The following is a 20,839-nucleotide window of genomic DNA, read 5'->3' as shown; positions in this document are numbered from 1 at the left end:
CATTACAGTATGCAATCTGGACAGGGGCGGATTTAGTGATTTGGGGGCTCAAGGCGAACCATGTGTCGGGGCCCTAACTATGCACCCTTTATGCACCCTTTACTGTATTTTGTTCTTTTTCATCGCTATCTCTTTTTTCCTCTGAGTTACATAAGTTTCAGCCCCCAATGAGGTTGAGATTAATACTGTTTGATAATATGATTGGATTTTATACTAAGAGCAGTACTACATAGTAAAAAAGACGTGTATAACAATTATGTACTTTTTATTTTACTTTGTGTACTTAATTTCTTTAATACATTTTCATTTAATGCCACATTACATACAAAATATATTTTAAATTAAAATACTTTGTATTCAAATGAACATAATATGATGAGAAGAAACATAATATGGTTTTAAAATAATGCAATCATATCCCAGATAGCACAGGTACGTCTGCAAGATGTCTGGTAAAGATCTGGAGATCTGGAATACATCTGGTGTGTAAAAACGTCTTATAAAGGTCTTAGAAAGAGCTGCTTTACATACATTCTAAATCAAAAACGTCTTGCAGATGTCTTCAATATGTCTATATGACATCTTTTAGGAAACGTCTCAGAGACGTATTGCAGATGAGCAAACAATCTAAATAATACGTCTTGCAGATGTAAACGCAGACATCAAATAGACGTCTTCGAGATGTTAAGAACTCGAAATAAGATAAACAAGGGGTGAAATTTGACTTTCTATATGGATGGTAAAGCGTCATGTATTGCTTCTGCATTACATTGGGTAAACAGTTTTTATATTATTGAACTATACAGATGTCATCTATGTACACATCTTGTACTTTGATGTTCGCTAGTGATATGCAGGGCAAAGCCGAAGCATGCTCCCGTTTTCATATGAGATTTAAATGAGACTAAAGCGATCACGAATTCGTGTGCAGATTGGGGATGAATTACAATCTTTAGTGGTGCTTGGCAGACATTTCGGCGGACTAAAGCTTACTGTACCTGAGATTACACGCTAATATTATATAAACTGTAGATCCTGTGTTATTTGCGGAGCATACTCACCAGCACACTATCAGTGTCCGTGGCCGAGAGAGAGCTGTGTCTGACGGAAAAGAGGCTGAGAGCAGCACAGACCGTGGCAGTGTTTGTGTGGAGAAAAGCGGAGACTTTTGCAACATTTTTGTGTGAATCATCTTTTCTGCTCCATTGGTGTAGCTACGTTTCACTCTTAGTTTATTTCCTTGCAGCTTCGCTCTTTAATGTATCAAACTCACTCGCTGCTGCCTGCAGCTCTGCTCGCTTTGTTGATTTGAGCTACGCGCCGATATATCCGGTAGTGCATGGAATGATCCACTCTAAACTATAATGGGGGGCGCATTCATGCATATGTAATAATAACGTTCAAACCTTTTATGGGAATATACTGAAAAACACAAAAGATGTTTAAATAGAATTCGTAATTAAACAAAATTATGATAGTTTTCTGGGAATCTTGATGATAAGCAGGGGCAAAAAGTGGCAGCTCACCAAGTACACCCCTGCATTTTGGGGCCCCTTGGTAAGGCGGGGCCCAAGGCAACTGCCGACCTTTGCCTAATGGTAAGTCCGCCCCTGAATCTGGATATAATTTATTGTAGCCTATATGCATGTATCTTATGCCTTGAATTAGTCAAGGGAGTTGTATGATTATTTGGTTCATAACTTTTTATTCTGAAATCAACTGCATAGAGTTAAGTCTACTTAGTATTTAGTATATTTTTTAGTAATGCAGTTATTTGCACCTTCAAAAGACCAAGGTTCCTGGTCCTCAGCACAGTTTTTGCCAGGTAGGCAGAGATACATGTTGAATATGCTAATGGTATGGCTATAGTATAGTATAATCTCCTATTTTGATCTTTAATCTCCTATTTCCCCTCTTCTCAATCACATATCAATCACACAAACATGTTAACCAAATAATAAAAATGAGCTTATAAAACAAACAGAATACCTTTTTTTTTCTTCAAAAATATTTTAATGTAACTTTATGTAAGCAGAGGAAAAAATTTAAATTTATATATTCTACAATTAAATAAGAGCGAGTTCACAAGAGCACTTCACAAACACATGACTACAAATAGGCCTAATACAGACAAACACCCAGGATGTAAATTGTTAAAGCCAACTTAAAAGGGCAGATACCGTTTGCACTGTATAATGCCAAGCTATCATAAAATGTCATTTTTCATTCATTAATAGTGATTTTTTTTCAATCATTAATAGCGAATAAATATAAAGCTATTAAGATGATTATTAAGTGATATTTATTTGGAGGGGGTGCCCTTTTTCAGTTTCAGCACATGCCCCTGAAAAGGTCTGTGCACGGCCCTGCTTGCACAGATGTAGACATAATGTAAGGTTGCATTTTAAACTTAAAATTATTTTTTTTTCACACTGATTAACTGTCTGTTAATGAAAAGAAGATTTAATATGAACTACAGAAACATTAATAAAGGTTTTTCAGGAAACAGCTTGATATACATACCAACTTCAACACTGGGATTTTTTTGGCAAAATTAAATTAAGAATTAAATATTAATTGCATATTCTTCATTGTTATAAAGTAAATATGGTTATATCTTACAATGTGATTTTCTTTTTTTTGACAAAGACTTAAACAGTTACTGTTTATTAGGCTCTAGGACATAACGAATTGTTTATTATAAATTTGGGATGGCCGGGGGTGGCGAGTCAGATGTTACGGAGTAAAGTGCATACTGAGTTGTCTGTTGTTTGTGTCAAGTAAACGGTGATAAACAGTTTTTGGAATGCAACCATTTTATTTATGTCCCCACCAATGCCAGAATCAAACCTACGCCCTTGCCTACTACCTTCATTAGTTCTCTTTTTATCACCTCTCATATATGGGTGGGTTTCATCTAGGGTTGTCCCGATCAGGTTTTTTTTCCCTCGAGTCCGAGTCATTTGATTTTGAGTATCTGCCGATACCGAGTCTTTACTTCTATAATACATAAAAAAAGAATAAAGAAGAGCGATAAAACAGATCCAGGATGTTCCTTATGTCATGCCCCACACATTGCTGTTTCAGTGTGGAGTCAAAAGGGTCTAACTCTGTGCCAGCGCATAACTATTGATGTGTTAAAAAATAATAAATATTTACTATATATGTTCAGGGGTTAAATTGGGATTTGTTTTGTGGGGAGGCTCTGTTAGGAGGGAGGGTTCAAGGGGTAACATGTTTAATCCTGATGACAGCAAAGCCACTGGTGTGTTTCAATGATATTTTGTACATCTGATAGGATTTTATAAGTTTCAGTTTTAAAGCTGTGCTACAGGTTGACCCAAACTTTAAAACCTAAATTTTGAATTATGCAAATCTATGAGTCTGACACACTGTATGCATTTGTTGCACATGTCATTATGCACAATTGATCAAACTTTGAAGGAATTTTTAAGAATCAACCTCCTTGACTAATTCTAAGCAATAGATAGGCTACTCAAAAAGACTCAATTAACAAGAAATACAACTTACTGATTCAGCAATATGTCTTATAAATTAGCCATAGAGATTCCCTAAGCTGGTTAGCTGTTAGTTAAACAATCACTATAGTTAGGTTGTAATTGATTTGTATAATCAAAATACATTATTTTATTAAACTATACAATAAGTTGTATCCAGTTATCAAGTTAACATATCGTAATGAGATGAGTGACATGGCTATACATACTTTAATACTTTGTTTCTAGACTTCTATTAAGTTTTTTCGACGTGTGCACTATTCTGACCTCTCTCTCTCTCTCTCTCATCTCTACAATGTGTAATGTGATCCTACTGCGCAAATGTGCGTTCTTGAGGTTCTGAGTGAGACACGGAGCTGCATACTGATGTAGATTAACAGAGCACATGGTGACAAAAACGATCGACGTGTCGTTTAAATGAGCGGTTAAAACCCGGTTTTGTCATGGGTGCACCGCATGCACGAGTGTGTGAAGCCTATGAATGAAAACACATCATTATTCGCGTCAGTTCACACGCACCAGCGCAGCGCATATACTGGCGCGGAGCACAGCGAGACCTTCGGTATGTGTGCCGGGGCTTAGCCCCGGACGGTCCTGGACCAATTTAAACCCTGCACATGTATCCGAATCCTGATCGGAAGGTAATGTCCGATTCCGATCGAGTCTGAAACCACGTGATCGGGGCCGATTTCCGATCACGTGATCGGATCGGGTCTGAACTGTTCTGGGGGAGGGGTTGCTTCCTGGTTGCATAAGTTGGGTAGGAGCGCCCTATGATGGATAATAATGGTATTGCCGGAAAAAACTCATAATTGGCAGGGAAGCAATTTCTCTTAATTGATGAGTTAACTTGCCAATGGTGGCGAAAGAGTTAAAAACAAACATTTGAATACCATTACTTCCATTCAAATTATTATTGCAGATTAAATATTCAACCATTTGTGCAAATCCCTAATTCACAGCAGTGTAAAAAATGTAAAGGTAATAAAGTTACGTGAAAATCCACTAAAAGTAAAATGTAAAGAAATTCTTGATTCTCATTCTTGCCATTCAGACAAATAACAGAACCTGACTGTCAGAGGAGGAAGATTGAACAATCTGATAATCAACCACAAGACTTCAATGAAAACATAAGTCCTCATTTCAGGTGAATTATAGGATTTTTTTTAGTAGAAAATGCTAGAAAATGTTGACCTTTTCTATTCTGCCTAAATTTAACATTTTACAAACCAAATGTTAAATTTGTGTCTTATGATACAAACATTTTGTTCTGTACATTTTTACTCTTACAGGTATTTGTGTAATCTGATATATTAATTATTAATTTACAGTCATGACTCTGATCTTACTGAAGTCCTGAACACATTCAGATCAAATCTGAGGAAGAAGTTTGAGTGTTTGTATGAGGTAACATCAAATAAGAGAAACCCAACACTACTGAATGAGATCTACACAGAGCTCTACATCACAGAGAGTGAAAGTGGAGAGATCAGTAATGAACATGAGGTGAGACAGATTGAGACACAATCCAGAAGAACAACAACAGAGGAGACACCAATCAAATGTAATGACATCTTTAAACCTTTACCTGAACAAGACAAACACATCAGAAGTGTGCTGACAAAGGGAGTCGCTGGCATTGGAAAAACAGTCTCTGTACAGAAGTTCATTCTGGACTGGGTTGAAGAGAAAGAGAATCAGGACGTCCACCTCATATTTCCACTTCCTTTCAGAGAGATCAATTTGATGAAGAACAAAACACTCAGTCTTTTAGATCTTCTTCATCTTTTCTTCCCAGAGACAAAAGAAATGGAAATCTTCAGTGATGAATATAAAGTGTTGTTCATCTTTGATGGTTTGGATGAGTGTCGTCTGTCTCTGGATTTTCACAGCAGAGTGAGGTTGTGTGATGTAAGTGAATCAACCTCAGTGGACGTGATGCTGACAAACCTCATCAAGGGGAATCTGTTTCCCTCTGCTCTCATCTGGATCACCTCCAGACCAGCAGCAGCTGATCTCGTCCCCTCTGAGTGTGTTGATCGAGTCACAGAGGTACGAGGCTTCAGTGATCCACAGAAGGAGGAATACTTCAGGAAGAGAATCAGTGATAAGAGTCTGTCTGATCAAATCATCTCACACCTGAAGTCATCCAGGAGTCTCTACATCATGTGTCACATCCCAGTCTTCTGCTGGATTTCAGTCACTGTTCTAGAGAGAATGTTGAGTGAAGCAAAGAGAAGAGAGATCCCCAAGACTCTCACTCAAATGTACACACACTTCCTGATCATTCAGACAAACATCAAACATCAGAAGGACTATGAGAAGAAAGATGAAGACATGATCTTCAAACTGGGGAAACTGGCTTTTGAGCAGCTTGTGAAAGGCAATCTGATCTTCTATGATGAAGACCTGAGAGAGTGTGACATTGATGTAGCAGAAGCATCAGTGTACTCAGGATTGTGTACTCAGATCTTCAGAGAGGAGTTTGGTTTGTATCAGGGGAAAGTTTACTGCTTTGTTCATCTCAGCATCCAGGAACATCTAGCAGCTCTTTATGCTCACATCTCCTTCACAAACAACAACAGAAATGTGTTTGTCCAAAATGTTAAAAAGATGAACTGGTTTAGGACTTTGATCAAAGTATATAAATCATTAAAACAGGATTCATTATCTGAGTTGCATCAGCGAGCTGTAGATGAATCTTTAAAGAGTAAGATTGGACATCTGGATCTTTTCCTGCGTTTTCTTCTGGGTCTTTCACTGGAGTCCAATCAGATTCTCTTACAGGATCTACTGACACAGATGAGAAGATGCTCCTACAAGAAAAAGAAAACTGTTAAGTACATTAAAGAGAAGATGAATGAGAATCTGTCTACAGAGAAATCCATCAATCTGATTCACTGTCTGAATGAACTGGGTGATGATTCACTGCTGCAGGAGATTCAACATTATGCGACATCTGAATCAGTAGGAAAGACCAAACTCTCCTCTTCAAAGTGGGCAACTTTAGTTTTTGTGTTGTTGATGTCTGAGCAGCATTTGGATGAACTTGATCTAAAACCATTCATTGGAGATAAAAATAAAGCAGATGAAGTTCTTGTGAGACTGCAGCTTGTGATTAAAGAAACCAAAAAACTCAAGTAAGTAAAACTAACAACAATCACATGACTGTTTAGTCAATCTCAAAAAACTTCCCAACATTCTGCCAATATAAAAAGTGTTCAGTTTTCTTGATGTTCTAAGAACGTTTCTGTGTTGTCTGAACGTTAGATGAATGTTACATTCTACCATTTTCAAACGTTATGACAATTTCATGTTTTAATTTACACACAATGCTTAAAACAACAAATTATCTACCAACTGCTACAGAATTACACTAACTTTACATTAGCATAACAAATGTGTTTTATATACACAAAGTTAACACAACCAGGGAAGAACTAGCAAACAAAAAGTCAAGGGTCAAGAGTCCAACTAAAACAAACACTAATCAACACCATGGTGACTTTAAATGAAACAAATCAGCAACATCTAAACCTAATAAGTGAATTGTGTTTTCTACAGCAATATTTTTACAGAACATTCAGAAATAATGTTTTATGGGGTTGTTTCCCAGATAGGGATTAGCTTAAGCCAGGACTAGGCCTTAGTTTAATTATGAAATATAAATTGTTTTAACAAACACACCTTACTAAAAACATGACTTGTGTGCATTTTAAGGCAAAACAAATGGCATTGATGTATTTTAAAATATGTCAGTGCAAGTTGTTTTCAGTTTGGACAGCTATTACATTTACTTTAGTCTAGGACTAGTCTAATCCCTGTCTGGGAAACCACCCCTATACATTTTTAAATAATAAAATGCAATGTTTCTCTATCATATGGCTGGACGATATGGCCAAAATTTTTATCACGGTATACTTCTCCATTTCGGTCAGTACGGTATAAATCCAATGACGGTATGCATATTAAAAAAGCCTCAGGAAAAACTGCCAAGAATGCCTGCAATGGATGTCTGAACCAAAAACAAACCTCTGAAAACAAATTGGGCCACCGGGTTGTGTTTTTGTTTTGATATATTATGGATTCATTCTGTCATAGTATTGACTTTCATAGTTCATCTGTGTTAGTCTATAGTTTTGTTCAATTTGCTATTATAGTAATATGTGGAGAAAATATAAGTCAACGTGACCCTAAAATAATTGTAGTATTTAATGTTACATACTGTAAGAAAAATAAAAATTACTGCTCTACTTGTAATTGCTTAGCAAGCTAGATAGTGAAAAATTATACATCTATTTCATGATCTAATCTAATATTTTTTTATACAAAGATGACGGTGTTGACATGTTATGGTTGTCACAGTAGCAGTGTCCAAAAATATGAAGAAGTTTAAGAGAAAATATCAAACATACAGGAGCTTGAGTGATCTTGAAGCATGCAGTAGAGCTGAAGGTTTGAAAATGGGGTCCTCAGGAATGCAGTTGACCCTGTAGTTGTCTGATTTTATTGCGTTTTATAAATATCTGACGGTGGTGACAAATATGTGGGACACATTTTGAGCAATCACAAAATAATAGTAAATATTGTTCAATACTCACTGTTTGGAGTTTTTAATGCATATTACAATGTATTCTTTCATGTGGTAAATATATCATTTAATTCAATTATTACTTTTGGCTTTTTTAATCAAGTTGAAATGATTATCTCTTAACCGAGGACAGCTGATTTTATAGGCAATGGGCCAGCATATAATCATTAAATTAATAAAAAATAAAAATAAACCTATAAAAGAACCTTACATATGTGTAAAGGACCCCCTGATTATAACATTGATTCTTTTTCTTCATGAAAATGTTATTAATTTCCAACAGAATTAACACTTTTCTTAGTGGGACATATTTTTGCCAAAGTTTCAAGAATCAGTGATTTGATACTAGACATTTAATTATATTATACATATAACTCATAACCAGGTGACACAGCAGCATACATACTTGTATCTTTTCTCCTCATCTTTATTCTTTTCTTACCTTGGCACTTTATGGCTTAAGCCTATTTTTTCTCACCAGTAATTTAGTTTGTGTTTATTACATCTCCTGTTCTCCTTCTCTATATGATGTCGTCATTGGAAGCTGTGACTTGATGCAAACTAACCCCACACCTCCTTCTCATACTTCTGAGTGATTGACAGCTCTTCTCTGAGCAAACACTCCAAAGTCCCGAATAGATTAATTGATCACATGGTGGTGTCAATGATATGATTTGGTGCGAGGTACAGATGAGCGAATTTAAATCTGCATTCCATTTGCTTGTCGTCCCGGAGATTGCGGCTCATGGTTGCTTAAAGGACAAGTTGGGTATTTTACACTTAAAGGCCTGTTTTCAGATTGTTTATGATGAAATAAAACGGTTTTGACTGAAATTTGGACATATGATGCTGGCCCGAGAATTTTCGGGTGTTTCTTGTATCACCTCACACCTCTACAATGGCTGCATAGGTGCACTGAAATAATCCTTCCTAAAATGCATTAAACTTTCGTTTACAAAGACGTGAAACTCAGCGAGTGGTCAGGGGTGTTCACTGATATGCTCACACAAAAATCGCTGCAAAAGATGCTTTCCAACAGGTGTTTTATCGTAGTTTTTGTCCAACTCCATTGACTTGTATTAGATGTGCTGTGAGCAGGGCCTGAAATTAACACCCGACCACGCGCCAAATGCGGGTGGATTTTGCAATTGGCGGGTAACACTGTCAATCTACCAGCCACATTGGCGGGTAGCCAATGCGAATCAGTGATGCGCGGGTCAATGTATAAACAACCCACTCCCGACCGACATTTTCAACTAACCCGCCCGCCATTTTTCAAAAGAGTTTTTAAACCCGACCGACTCACCGCGGCCCGAATATCATTAAAATATTTGTTTGGGTAACCGGCAACCGCTCATTTCTTATCAAGCTGCGCATATCACTGATGCAAATTGAGTGATTCATTGAGAGGATGCGACTGCTGTTTCGCAACGTTCATGCGATTGGAAAGAAGATGAGGCACTTCTCTGACTACGTTTGGATGTGCGAGTAAGTTAAGTTTTAAACTGTTGGTGAGATGGTATGTGAACGCAATGCTGACATAGACTACAGTATAATCACAGTTGCACAGATGTGTAGTGCTGCTGTGACGGATCAGAACTCTTGATGTGTAAACTTTAAAGAGAGTTGCACTACTGTGTCGACTGTAGTATATTAACATACATTTTGCGAAAAGAGTAATGAAAAACAACGTATGTGGGGCGTTTATGTGCGCAGTTTGTGCCCGCTCCATCTCTGTGTGCGCGCGCGGGTTTAAGGGCACTCAATAGGGAACATCGGAGAGACGCGTTCCTAAAAACAAGCGTACATAAAATCTTTCTGCTCTTGACAGGGCACGTATAATAAACAAAATGATCTCAACAGTATTCTTATTCTAATAAAACATTTCGTTATGTCTTAACTTAAGTGTATGTATAGAGACTAGAGAGTCAAAAACTGTGTCTGTGCTGGTCTTAAAGAGACAGTAACCTCAATTAACATACTTAAGTCTGTGTCATTAATGTTAATCAAACAACCTAAGACAAAGAGAAATTCACTTTTGTAGCTCTAAAAAATTATTATATTTAATTTATATATTAAAAACAGTGTTATCATTCACTATTCAGGCAAAAAAAAAAAACTGGCTGGTAAAAAGTCACTGTGGCAGGTGGATTTCTAAATCCACCTGCCACAGTGGCTGGTGGTCAAAAAAGTTAACTTCAGGCCCTGGCTGTGAGGTACGGTATTACTCCGCGCCGGGAACTTTGTTTCTATTCTTGCAATTGGCAAAGGTGGATTATCGCCACCACCTGGGCTGGAGTGTCTATTATTCAAGAATGTATGGGTGTGAGGCGTCTGGAAAAATAGGTCCACAAGTTTACAACGAATGCTAAAACACCTGTTGGAAAGCATCTTTTGCAACGATTTTGTGTGAGCATATCAGTGAACACCCCTGACCACTCGCTGAGTTTCACGTCTTTGTAAACGAAAGTTTAATGCATTTTAGAAAGGATTGTTCCAGTGCACTTATACAGCCATTGTAGAGGTGGAGGGTAATACAATAAACACCCGAAAGTTTTCGGGCCAGCATCATATGTCAAAATTTCTGTCAAAACTGTTCTTTTTCATCATAAACAATCTGAAAACAGGGCTTTAAGTGTAAAATACCGAACTTGAAACAACACACGTTTAAGAGGGAAGTAGCCCCTTGACCTGTGTTTAACATGCGTTTTTACACGTGACATGTGAACGGCCACATGACGCCGTAATGTATCGAAATATTGGAAATGTGTTTAGAAACCATATCACTGTTATCAAAAAATATTATACTGCGAGATATATTGATATTGAATTATTGTCCAGTCCTACTCTCATTTACATAACAAGCAAATAAGTCTATAAAACATTTGTTGTTTTAAACATTGTGTGAACATTAAAACATGACATTGACATAACGTTTGAAAATGGTAGAATCTAACATTCATCTAACATTCAGACAACACAGAAACATTCTTAGAACATCAAGAAAACTGAACACTTTTTATGTTGGCAGAACGTTTTTGGGAACTTTCAGGGAACGTTCTTAGAACTTTTCTCTGTTAGCTGAGAGTCAAACAATATCTTGTCCATTATGAACACAAACACTTGAGGAAATAAGATCAAGTATTCAGTGTGAGTCATGAACTCAATACAGATTTATGAAGAAATGTTCATGTGGTTTAGGGCATCTAACACTAATCGTCAGCTGTGTGATGGATTTATTTGACATTTTAACACACAGTGTCTCAGTTACTGAGGGATTGAAAGAGGAACATTACATGAAGAGATGGAGGTTACAGATTTGTGTTTGTAGTTTTGTATCATTCACATAAAGTCTCTGTTCTCTACAGCTTGTATGGTTGTGATATCACAGATAAAGGTTGTGTTGCTCTGACTTCAGCTCTGAGATCAAACCCATCACACCTGAGAGATCTGGATCTGTCTGATAATAATCTAAGAGATTCAGGAGTGAAGCTGATCTCTGATGTACTGAAGAATCCTGACTGTAAACTGGAGATACTGAAGTAAAATTGTGATCTGATGTTCAGACAGAAATCACATATAGATTATAGTGAGACTATATAGAGATCATAACATCTGTAATGGATTTATAGACACTAGTCAACATTGAAAGTGGATCATAAAAGTTAATCTTAGGGTGTTTTCAGACCTGTAGATCGATTGCTTTGTTTTGAAACCGGGGGTTAAATGGCTACAATGTTGGTTCAGTTCTCATACACAAGGCAATATTTCCAAATGAATCAGACTTTCTTAATACAAGTCATGTGTGTGTAAACTTTCCTTTAATTGCTCAGAGTGCATCTGTTTATTTTCTGTGATTCTGCTTAAATTGTCTGTCAGGATTAGAGCCCGAAGCCATTTGTTTTGAGAATAATGGCTGGCTGATGAAGTTATTGGCTGGCTAGCCGGCTCAGCCAAAACCTAAATGACTGCAGCCGCCAAACTTTTCATAGCTGCAAATGACTGAAGCTGCCACTACATGTCTACAGATGTATATGTTATACTGATTAACTAGATCTCCATCTTTCCAGGTAATGAGAAAATGAGACTGAGAAAAACTAATATAACAACACACACTGTTATCAGTATTATTTTGGACAAAGTTTTGCACATTTCACTGCACTGAAGCATGCGTTGTGAATTACGCCTGTTTCACACATACTCCGTATGCAATGCGTTTGCTTTGCGTATTGCAGTACGTATGCGGTGGGATCCGTCAAGCATCCGTTGTGCTTTCACAAATTCTCCGTTTGCAGTACGTTGCTAACTGCTGCTTCTGCGTATCAAATGATCATGTGATTGACACTTTCTGTTGAAAAGCGCCTCCTCAATAAACAATATAATAGCCTGCTGTGTTTTTTCTTCACAAAACAATATACTTTAGATATTATTTGATAGACTAGTTATGATGTTTAAAATCTCCAGTGTAGTGGACGTGGTCAGGACACATGAAAGAATCAAAGGTCTATTTATCTCCACATATATCATAAATATAAATTAGCATTATAACTTTTGAAGAGAAAATATAGGTGACAGGCATATGGTTACATTATAGGCTACATTTCCTATATTTATATATTTGCATAGACGAGAGTATTTATATAACGGCAATGAACGTCTCATATGGCAAGAAATATTCTTACATAATTAAAATAACAGCATAATGACATGAATAAACAGACAAGGAAGCAAGAGTGACATGCCAATTGTATTATTATTACCGGAAAAACAGCAATATTACTGAAATAAACTCTGAGGTAAATACGCCAAACACGCTGTTATAACTGCAACAAATCTAAATAAGCGCAGTAACAAAAAAAAAACATTATCTCTCAAAACGTTATATGACAAACATTATATTTAAAGCAAATGTATTCTTACAATCATTCAAGATCCACACATTATTCCATATTACTCCCGTTACTGCACGTTCGTCTCTCGCCTCGCTCTGTTATAATAGCGCTGATTGACAGGTGCACTTCCCCGTCTTTCAAACAGATCATTTTGTATAGTTCTCCTTAGAAATATTAACCATAATTTTAACGGTTGACAAAACGGTTTTTGTCAGATTGATTATGATTTGTATTACCTTAGTTTAACTAAAAATGCCATGGTTATGGATATTGTGATGAGACAATATAAATTTGGTTACTGTTGTTTTACTACAAATAAAAACTAAAAGACTATGTTAGTATAATTAAACAATGGTAAAATGAATAGCATACTTTATGTATATGCATGTATATAAACACGGTAGAATATTTAACAAGATGTTTTAAATATAATTTTTCAACTCATGTTGTTTTACTTTAATTGCTTCATACTGGGATTAAACAAATAAGATTACAGAAAAAACTACTGAAAAACTTTATTTACATCCATTTAGAGTGAAATTACTGCATTTTTGTGTGAATCCGTGTTCATTCTGACCACAAAACACGCGCTATCACTTTAAATCAGCGCGTGCAGCTTGTGTGCTGTACAGCAAAAATAGACTCGCTGCCGAAACGATTGCAGCACTGCTGCACCGCACCGCATCTGCAACGGACCGGACGGACCGCATACGTATGCTGTGTGAAAGCTCTGGGCTGGGTTTCCCGATAACGATTGAACTTAGCACTTAAGAGCGCTTTCTACGAGCTACTTAACGAACATTCGTTGTTTATTTACGTGCGTTTCCCAAAGATGCACGTAAAACGATCACTCGCAGCTGGGTTTTAAGTGCTACGAGTCGCTATCCATATGTCAATTGCTGAAATGTCACCAATAGAATGACTCGAATTTGTAGCAGAAGCTTGTTTAGGCTAATGATCTTCAGCCGATGTGCACTAATATTTTTAATAATATATTTTCATTATTGTTCAATGACTTTTTAAATGTTTTAATAATTTATTAAATATTCTTTTCCGTATTTAGTTAGAACTCGTCCCACTGCGAAATGCCTTCTGCGTTTCTATTATAGTTTAGATTATTATTATTATTTGTTGTTTATTATCTATGTTTATTTATTATTATGGATTATTGCATTGTACCGTAAATATTTATTTGTTTTTTTTTAATTAGATGCCATTTCCCTTCAAAACAATGTTTAGATGAATTATAGCAGCAATCGGTACCATTTATCAATTTGCTATACCAACTTTTACCAAAATACAAAAAACTTTTACCAACTTGTACAAAATACGTTTTCCTTCTTTATTAATTTATGTTTAGTAATTTAAATTTGATTTCTCATTTGAATTTTAAATATATTATATTAAAGTAATTTAAACAAATAAACAAAGAAGAACCCAATAAATATATACATTTAAAACATTACATTATCGTCATTGCTGGAGTGCAATTTGCTGGTTGTCCTGTAGGTGACCTTGTAACTCGGTTGTCTTACGATGCACTTATGAATGAACGATTACTCCAGACCACTTGTAGATCTACGATGATTTTCAAGTGCAACTTAAGTTACGAAGCTTTTGGGAAACAATCCGTAATTCTAAGATGATTCGTATGATCGTTTTTACGATCTACTTAGCCTTATGATGCTTTTGGGAAACTCGGCCCTGACCTGTTAACATGGCTACATAAAAAATTACGCACCGCAAACGCACTGCATACGGAGTATGTGTGAAACAGGCATTAGCAATGTGGAAACGATGGTTTGTTACTGCAGTTATATCACGTTCAGTGCTATAAATCTCTCCGTTCCAGAATATTTGGTTCATAACATCAATCTTTGATTCGGGTTTGTGCAACTGTGCCCTGAAGATTTAACAAAAGTCTGGGTAGGTCTAAGTTAAAAAAAAAGTAAGTAGGAATTATGTGAGAAGTGAGATCAAAATTACCTTGCTTGCTTCTTTCCGCCATTTAGATCAGTGCGAGAAAAAAATGCATCGCTTCTTCTGTAGCAATTTTAATTGGTCGTCATCCCTGTGAGTCTCTGGCCGTTTTCCCAATCCGAAGACTGCAGCCTCCGGAGGTCGCATTTTTACGCTGCATACGCCATCAAGACTGTCTTATTTCAAAATATTAATAATTATAAAGTTTATTCTTAGTTAATCGTAAATTGTTGTAATATGCGTATGGCTTGGGAATGTAATGCTCAGTTAACTTAAATAAACCAGGCTTGATGACGTATGCAGCCTGCATATGCGACCTCCGCAGACTGCAACCTTTGGATTGAGAAACGGCCTCTGTGTATCGTAACAACGAGCGAGCACAAGACTGTGCTGTTATTAAACCAGTCGGAAAATAGATCTCGTGTATTGGTTTATATATTTTGTGTGTGTATGTATCTATTTGATAGAATTATTATTTGATGCAAATAATTCTAGCCGGCTCAGCCAAACTTTATCAGCTGGTGGCTCAATTTGGCTTAGGAAATTATTGGCTGGCGGCAGCTGAACTTCTAAATGGTGGAAATGGCGGCACCTGGCGGTGGCTACGGGGTCTAGTCAGGATGGACAGAGAGCAGCTTTACGGGATTATTGTGTGGGTGTTTTTGTAAGTGTGGTTATATTACTTCATTTGTTTAAGTAGGAATCAAAACTTGGGTGGGACAACATTCTTAACATAAACTTATGCGGAGAAGAGCAATTAAAAGCTGTTTTTAAAAGTAACAAGTGCACTTTAGTGTTAAATGGTGTTGACGTGCTCACCAGAATTCATCTACAAAAAGCTATCAGGTATGTTCATGGTTAATTAAGCAATTCATGGGTACCAAAGACATCACTTCTGCCATGACCGCCACCATATTTGTGTCTGTCTTGGCAGTGAACACATATCTAATGTACTAAATGGTCACATTTATTAGTTTAATTGAGGACTTACCAGAGACAAAATACTGATTTTACAATCTGGAGTTAGATGTCGGCTGTTAGTCAGTTCCTACAGTTGTTCGCAATTGCAGAAGAGCACAAAATCAACAAAATGTTGAATTTTTGTGATTCTGCATTATTTGTCATATTCTGTATTAAATATTTCCAGAAATTAAAAATGTCTGATAATAATAAATCAAATATAATCTCTGTCATTATAAATAGAGTAGACAACTTGGTGAATATTTTTGGCTTTAATTTACTAACGCGAATAAACAATCCCTCTCATAGCACGCTGTATCCTGTTACCATAACAACCCTGCACCTCACAGTTAACAGTGAATCACATCTTCTGAGTACACATAAAACCATTATCTCTACTAGATTTATGAAGTTTAATGATAAGATATAATGCATTATTTTCATTACGATACACACATGAAAAGTCCTCGTGAAACCTGCTTGGCACACCTGCTGTCTCATATGCAAGGATCTGGTGAAGCAATATCAAAATGTATTATAAAGTATTGTTTTGTAGTCCTTAAAATAAGCAGTGATGTATTAAGACCTTGTGGTGCCCCCGACCCACCTCACAAATGATCATGCAAGAATCCACTTAATAATTTATAAGATTTTGTAAGAATTAGCAATTATTACATTTCACAAGGAAACTATCAATATAAACATGTCACTTTTGTCAAATTGAACACAAAAAACAACTCTTTAATCTGACATATAACAACATCTGTAGTTAATGTGCAACTACTCAGTGGTGTAATGCTACATTGATGTACTGAACAACACAAACAAAACAATTGCAGTGATATTATGCACAAATTCACAAACTATTTACAATTATACTTTTCTGGATTTTGACCAAGCAAACTGGCAAATGATGTCTTCAAAATCTATGTCCCTAACCAGTTCAGATTCAATGGCAAGCAGGGAAAGTGCAGAAAGACGTTTCTGTGTCATTGTTGTCCTAAGTTCATGTTTCACTCGCTTTAGAGTAGATAAAGACCTCTCTCTTCACAGTTAGATACTGACAAAGTTAAATACAGTATAAGTGCAACAAAAACATTAGGAAATGTTGTCTTTAGTCCATTCTGATCAACAATTTGCAGCAGCTCTGCAGGTGAGGTCTTGTCTTTGATAAAATGTCTGAATCAGTTCATCAGCCAAAGTTTTATCAGCCCTTATGCTCAATTCATTTTCTGTACAGTCATTACAAAAGAGAACACCAAAAAGATCATAGACCTCTTTGTAACATCAATACGTTTGGCCAGGAATGATTTTAGTCTGTACAAAATGACATAATATGCCTCGACCTTAAATCTCTGACTTACATTGGTAAATAATACTTCATCTTCATCAGATGACTCATCCACAAACCGCTTTCTCTTTCATTTGCAGCAAACATCATATTGATAAGTCTGAGTAACACAGAGAGCACGATCAGATTCATCTACCTCAACAAACTGCTCTCGTAGTGTCAACATAAAAGTGTAATGACTGCAATAGTTCAACAGCCGTGGATAAGACCATGTCGCCTTTTTGCAGATGAACGCTTGTTGTCTTAAATCTGCTTAGCACCCGGTTCCACAGTGTAGTCATTATCGTCGTTTCAGATTATTTATCTTACCAGCGAGTGCGGCAGCATCACGTCTTGTGTCTGCTGTTTCATTACAATCTGCAGCAATTTTTGCAAGTGCTTTTCTAATTGCATTGTAGTTGACAATTTGACAAGTTCAACCCCAAGTCTCGCACCATTTTTAGTAGACACTCAGCAAGGCTTCACCTGTGTGACTATGGATGGGCTCAAATCCAATGAATCTTTTTAACTTCTCTTCCCTCATTATTAACAAATCTAAAAATAAATGTCAACTGATCAACATGGGAGAGGTCTGGTCTTGGCCTCAATATTTGTTTTGCTCTGTTTATTAAAGCAAGCATGTTACGTCGGTGATCTGCACTCTTTTCATGGTCAGATATCCTCTCAGGATGTTTCCAGTCACAGAAGCCTGTAATAAATGTATGATTTTGTGAGGAGAAAAGTTTGCATGAATAGCAATAAACCAATCCAGTTGACGGGGAGTACAGTAGCCATTCCTTAGGAACAATTTGGTGGTGTCTCTGTCACTAATTGATTGCTCAACAGAGCATAAATTTACATCATCGTTAGTGCTGCTAACAGACTGCTCGGCACCAGAGAAAAAAACAGGGGCACCTTAGGGGGGGGGGGGGTTAGGACGATTCTAAGGGCCCATGAAATTTTTGGGGCCTCAGCCAAGGACTGTGCCGCACACACAATCCCCTTAAGCTGAGCCCTCTTAGCTCTGCCCCGTCTTTACTCTGCGTTTTAGCACCTTCTTTAATCCATGGTCTCACAGTGCGGAGTGAACTTCAGAAGAGAACAAGGTGTGTGTATTTAATGCTAATTTCTATGATATCTGCATATGTGCACTTCCTTACTATAAATGCAGTTTACACAATGTGACGCTGGATCAATACAATGCAGTTTTCTTTCCACTGTAAAGTCTTCGCTCTGTTCACCTCAGTTTAAAAAAACACAAAGCGATTTACGTTCCCTGTTTTATGTTATGATTCTAACACGAAGTCAGCCCTTATAAACTGTTTAATTAATATAGCCCGTATAACCTAATTAACATAAACTAGAAATGCTAGCGGTTACACACTACAATGTTTTGTAACACAATATGCCAATGAAGGATTTTTAGGCAGTTGAGAATCGAGTTGATTGTGATAAAACAGAAATGCAAAAATGGCTAAATTTGTCCAGTTATAAAAAGCTTCTCACCTTGCAACAGATTTAGGAAATCAATCTGTCGTAATCTGTTATAGTTGTTGTAGTTTGTTAGAGAGATGGAGACGTTTATCTACAGTTGTCCTTCATTTCATTTTAGAGTCCTGTTGATTAATAAACAGTCTGAAGAATCATTTACGTTAAGAGTAAAGCTGTTTTCTCGAGTTCACGTTAATGATCTGTCGTTATTTTTGCTTTAGTGTAGCTGCTGGTGTGTGAAACCTGTTCTTCACCTGATAAATAATGCTAATAATTATAATACAAGCTTTGGTCAAGCGTTTTTCACCCAGTCTTATTTGAGGCATAAGGTAACTGTATAGAAAAGATGCATTGTTGTTGTTCGCCATTTTTAAATGTTACAATGTCATTCATTGGTGTGTGTAACATCTCAAGTATACAGTATGTCACTGAGACTGTCTCTGAAAATCAGACTAAAGCCTCAAATCTTATTATGAGATAAAAGCATCACAGTTTAATTTCAAACATTAATTTCACTATGATTTCAATTGCTGATATGACATTACTCAGTCAACATTAAATATATCAAGTTTATATTTTCACAAAATGTTCTTTACATTATGTAGGATGATTTTATGTGGAAAACAGTAAATCACAAAGAAATACTTCAGCTGGGTTTTCACAGGCATGGTCACAATTATCTTTAATCTATGTTTAATAATGTTGCATTTTCTCTGATTATTTGATTACTGTACTGTATTTTTCAATTACATTTACATTACGCAATAAATTATCTTAGCTGCAGACATTGTAAGTATCTTTAAATACTGATAACTGTGGTCAAAACAATAGCAAAAGAAATAGTTCTGTATTATTAAATTACAGACAAAGATTTTGAATAGCTACAGTAGGTTGGATTGTATGTTTGGTGCGAAATGGGTATGGTGGGGGCCCGACCTCATATTCTTTCATAGGGCCCAAAATTGCTAGCGGCACCCCTGCCGCCAACAGCACAACATATCCCGGGCAAATTGTAATCTTGATGTGAACCTCCTGTGAGTGTTTTATTGATCTTCATCTGGTAGTTGTGGCTGCTGTGACCATAAACTAAAGCAGTCCGCCCCTGCCGTGTTCACATATGACTAAACAAACTGAACCAAGAAGAAAAAGCAGCAGGTTCTGAAACATAGACTCAGGTCTGAAAACACCCTTAGATGTCCTCAGATAAGTATTGATCAAAATTCACACACAACATTTATAAAAAGTTTTGGTCCACTTTAAATGTTGAATAGTTTATTTTAATTTAATCTCAGTAATGTATTTGATAACTGAAGCAGATTTTATTCAACATTCATCACAACACTTTAACTCTTACTGAAAGTCACAAACATAAAACATTAAAATTGAATTATGAACAAAAGTAAAAAACAAAATCATTCAGAAATAAAAACATAAGAGAAAATGTTGTGATGTCTGATGAGAGAAATCTGATTTCATTATTGTATAAAAAATAAATCACACAGTTAATATAAACATAAACTGATGAAGTTCATTTACTTGTAAATCTCACTGATGTGTTTCAATAAAACACAAACACACATTAATGAAACTAAAATGAAAATGTCCATAAACACTAAATGATGACAGAAGAGAAACAAATTCAACTCACTGTAGATTTGATCTGTGTGTGAACAAACTGTGTGTCTCTGTTCTCTACAGGTTGTGTTATTGTGATATCACAGATGAAGGTTGTGTTGCTCTGACTTCAGCTCTGAGATCAAACCCATCACACCTGAGAGAACTGGATCTGTCTTATAATAATCTAAGAGATTCAGGAGTGAAGCTGATCTCTGATGTACTGAAGAATCCTGACTGTAAACTGGAGATACTGAAGTAAGATCATCTTACTTCACAACACGTTATATACAACACGTTATATACAAATGGAACATTACTCAAACTATTCCAGTAACATTTATTTTAACATAGTTTAAGTTATCCGTAAAATAGACTAATAATTAAGTTATCAAATTGTCAGTAGTATAGATGAAGCGGGTATCCCTCGCTATTTATCCACCCTCCTTATCTCGTTGTGCGG

General features: G+C 36.3%; 2 protein-coding genes across 2 annotated transcripts in view; both read left to right on the top strand.

The window, feature by feature from the left end:
* LOC135770628 (protein NLRC3-like) overlaps positions 1 to 20,839 on the top strand; it is a 233,401-nt gene that overhangs the window by 55,552 nt on the left and 157,010 nt on the right. The window lies entirely within an intron of this gene.
* LOC135771605 (protein NLRC3-like) lies at positions 1,495 to 20,638 on the top strand. The gene is made up of 5 exons (XM_065281927.2): positions 1,495 to 1,529; positions 4,573 to 4,665; positions 4,850 to 6,658; positions 11,478 to 11,651; positions 20,461 to 20,638. The coding sequence occupies exons 1-5, from the start codon at positions 1,495 to 1,497 to the stop codon at positions 20,636 to 20,638; spliced, it is 2,289 nt and encodes a 762-aa protein (XP_065137999.2).

The sequence above is a fragment of the Paramisgurnus dabryanus genome, chromosome 8 (genome assembly GCF_030506205.2).
Source record: "Paramisgurnus dabryanus chromosome 8, PD_genome_1.1, whole genome shotgun sequence".
In the NCBI taxonomy this organism is placed as follows: domain Eukaryota; kingdom Metazoa; phylum Chordata; class Actinopteri; order Cypriniformes; family Cobitidae; genus Paramisgurnus; species Paramisgurnus dabryanus.
The sequence above is the reverse complement of the archived record's forward strand: the minus strand, read 5'-3'. Positions and strand labels throughout refer to the sequence as shown.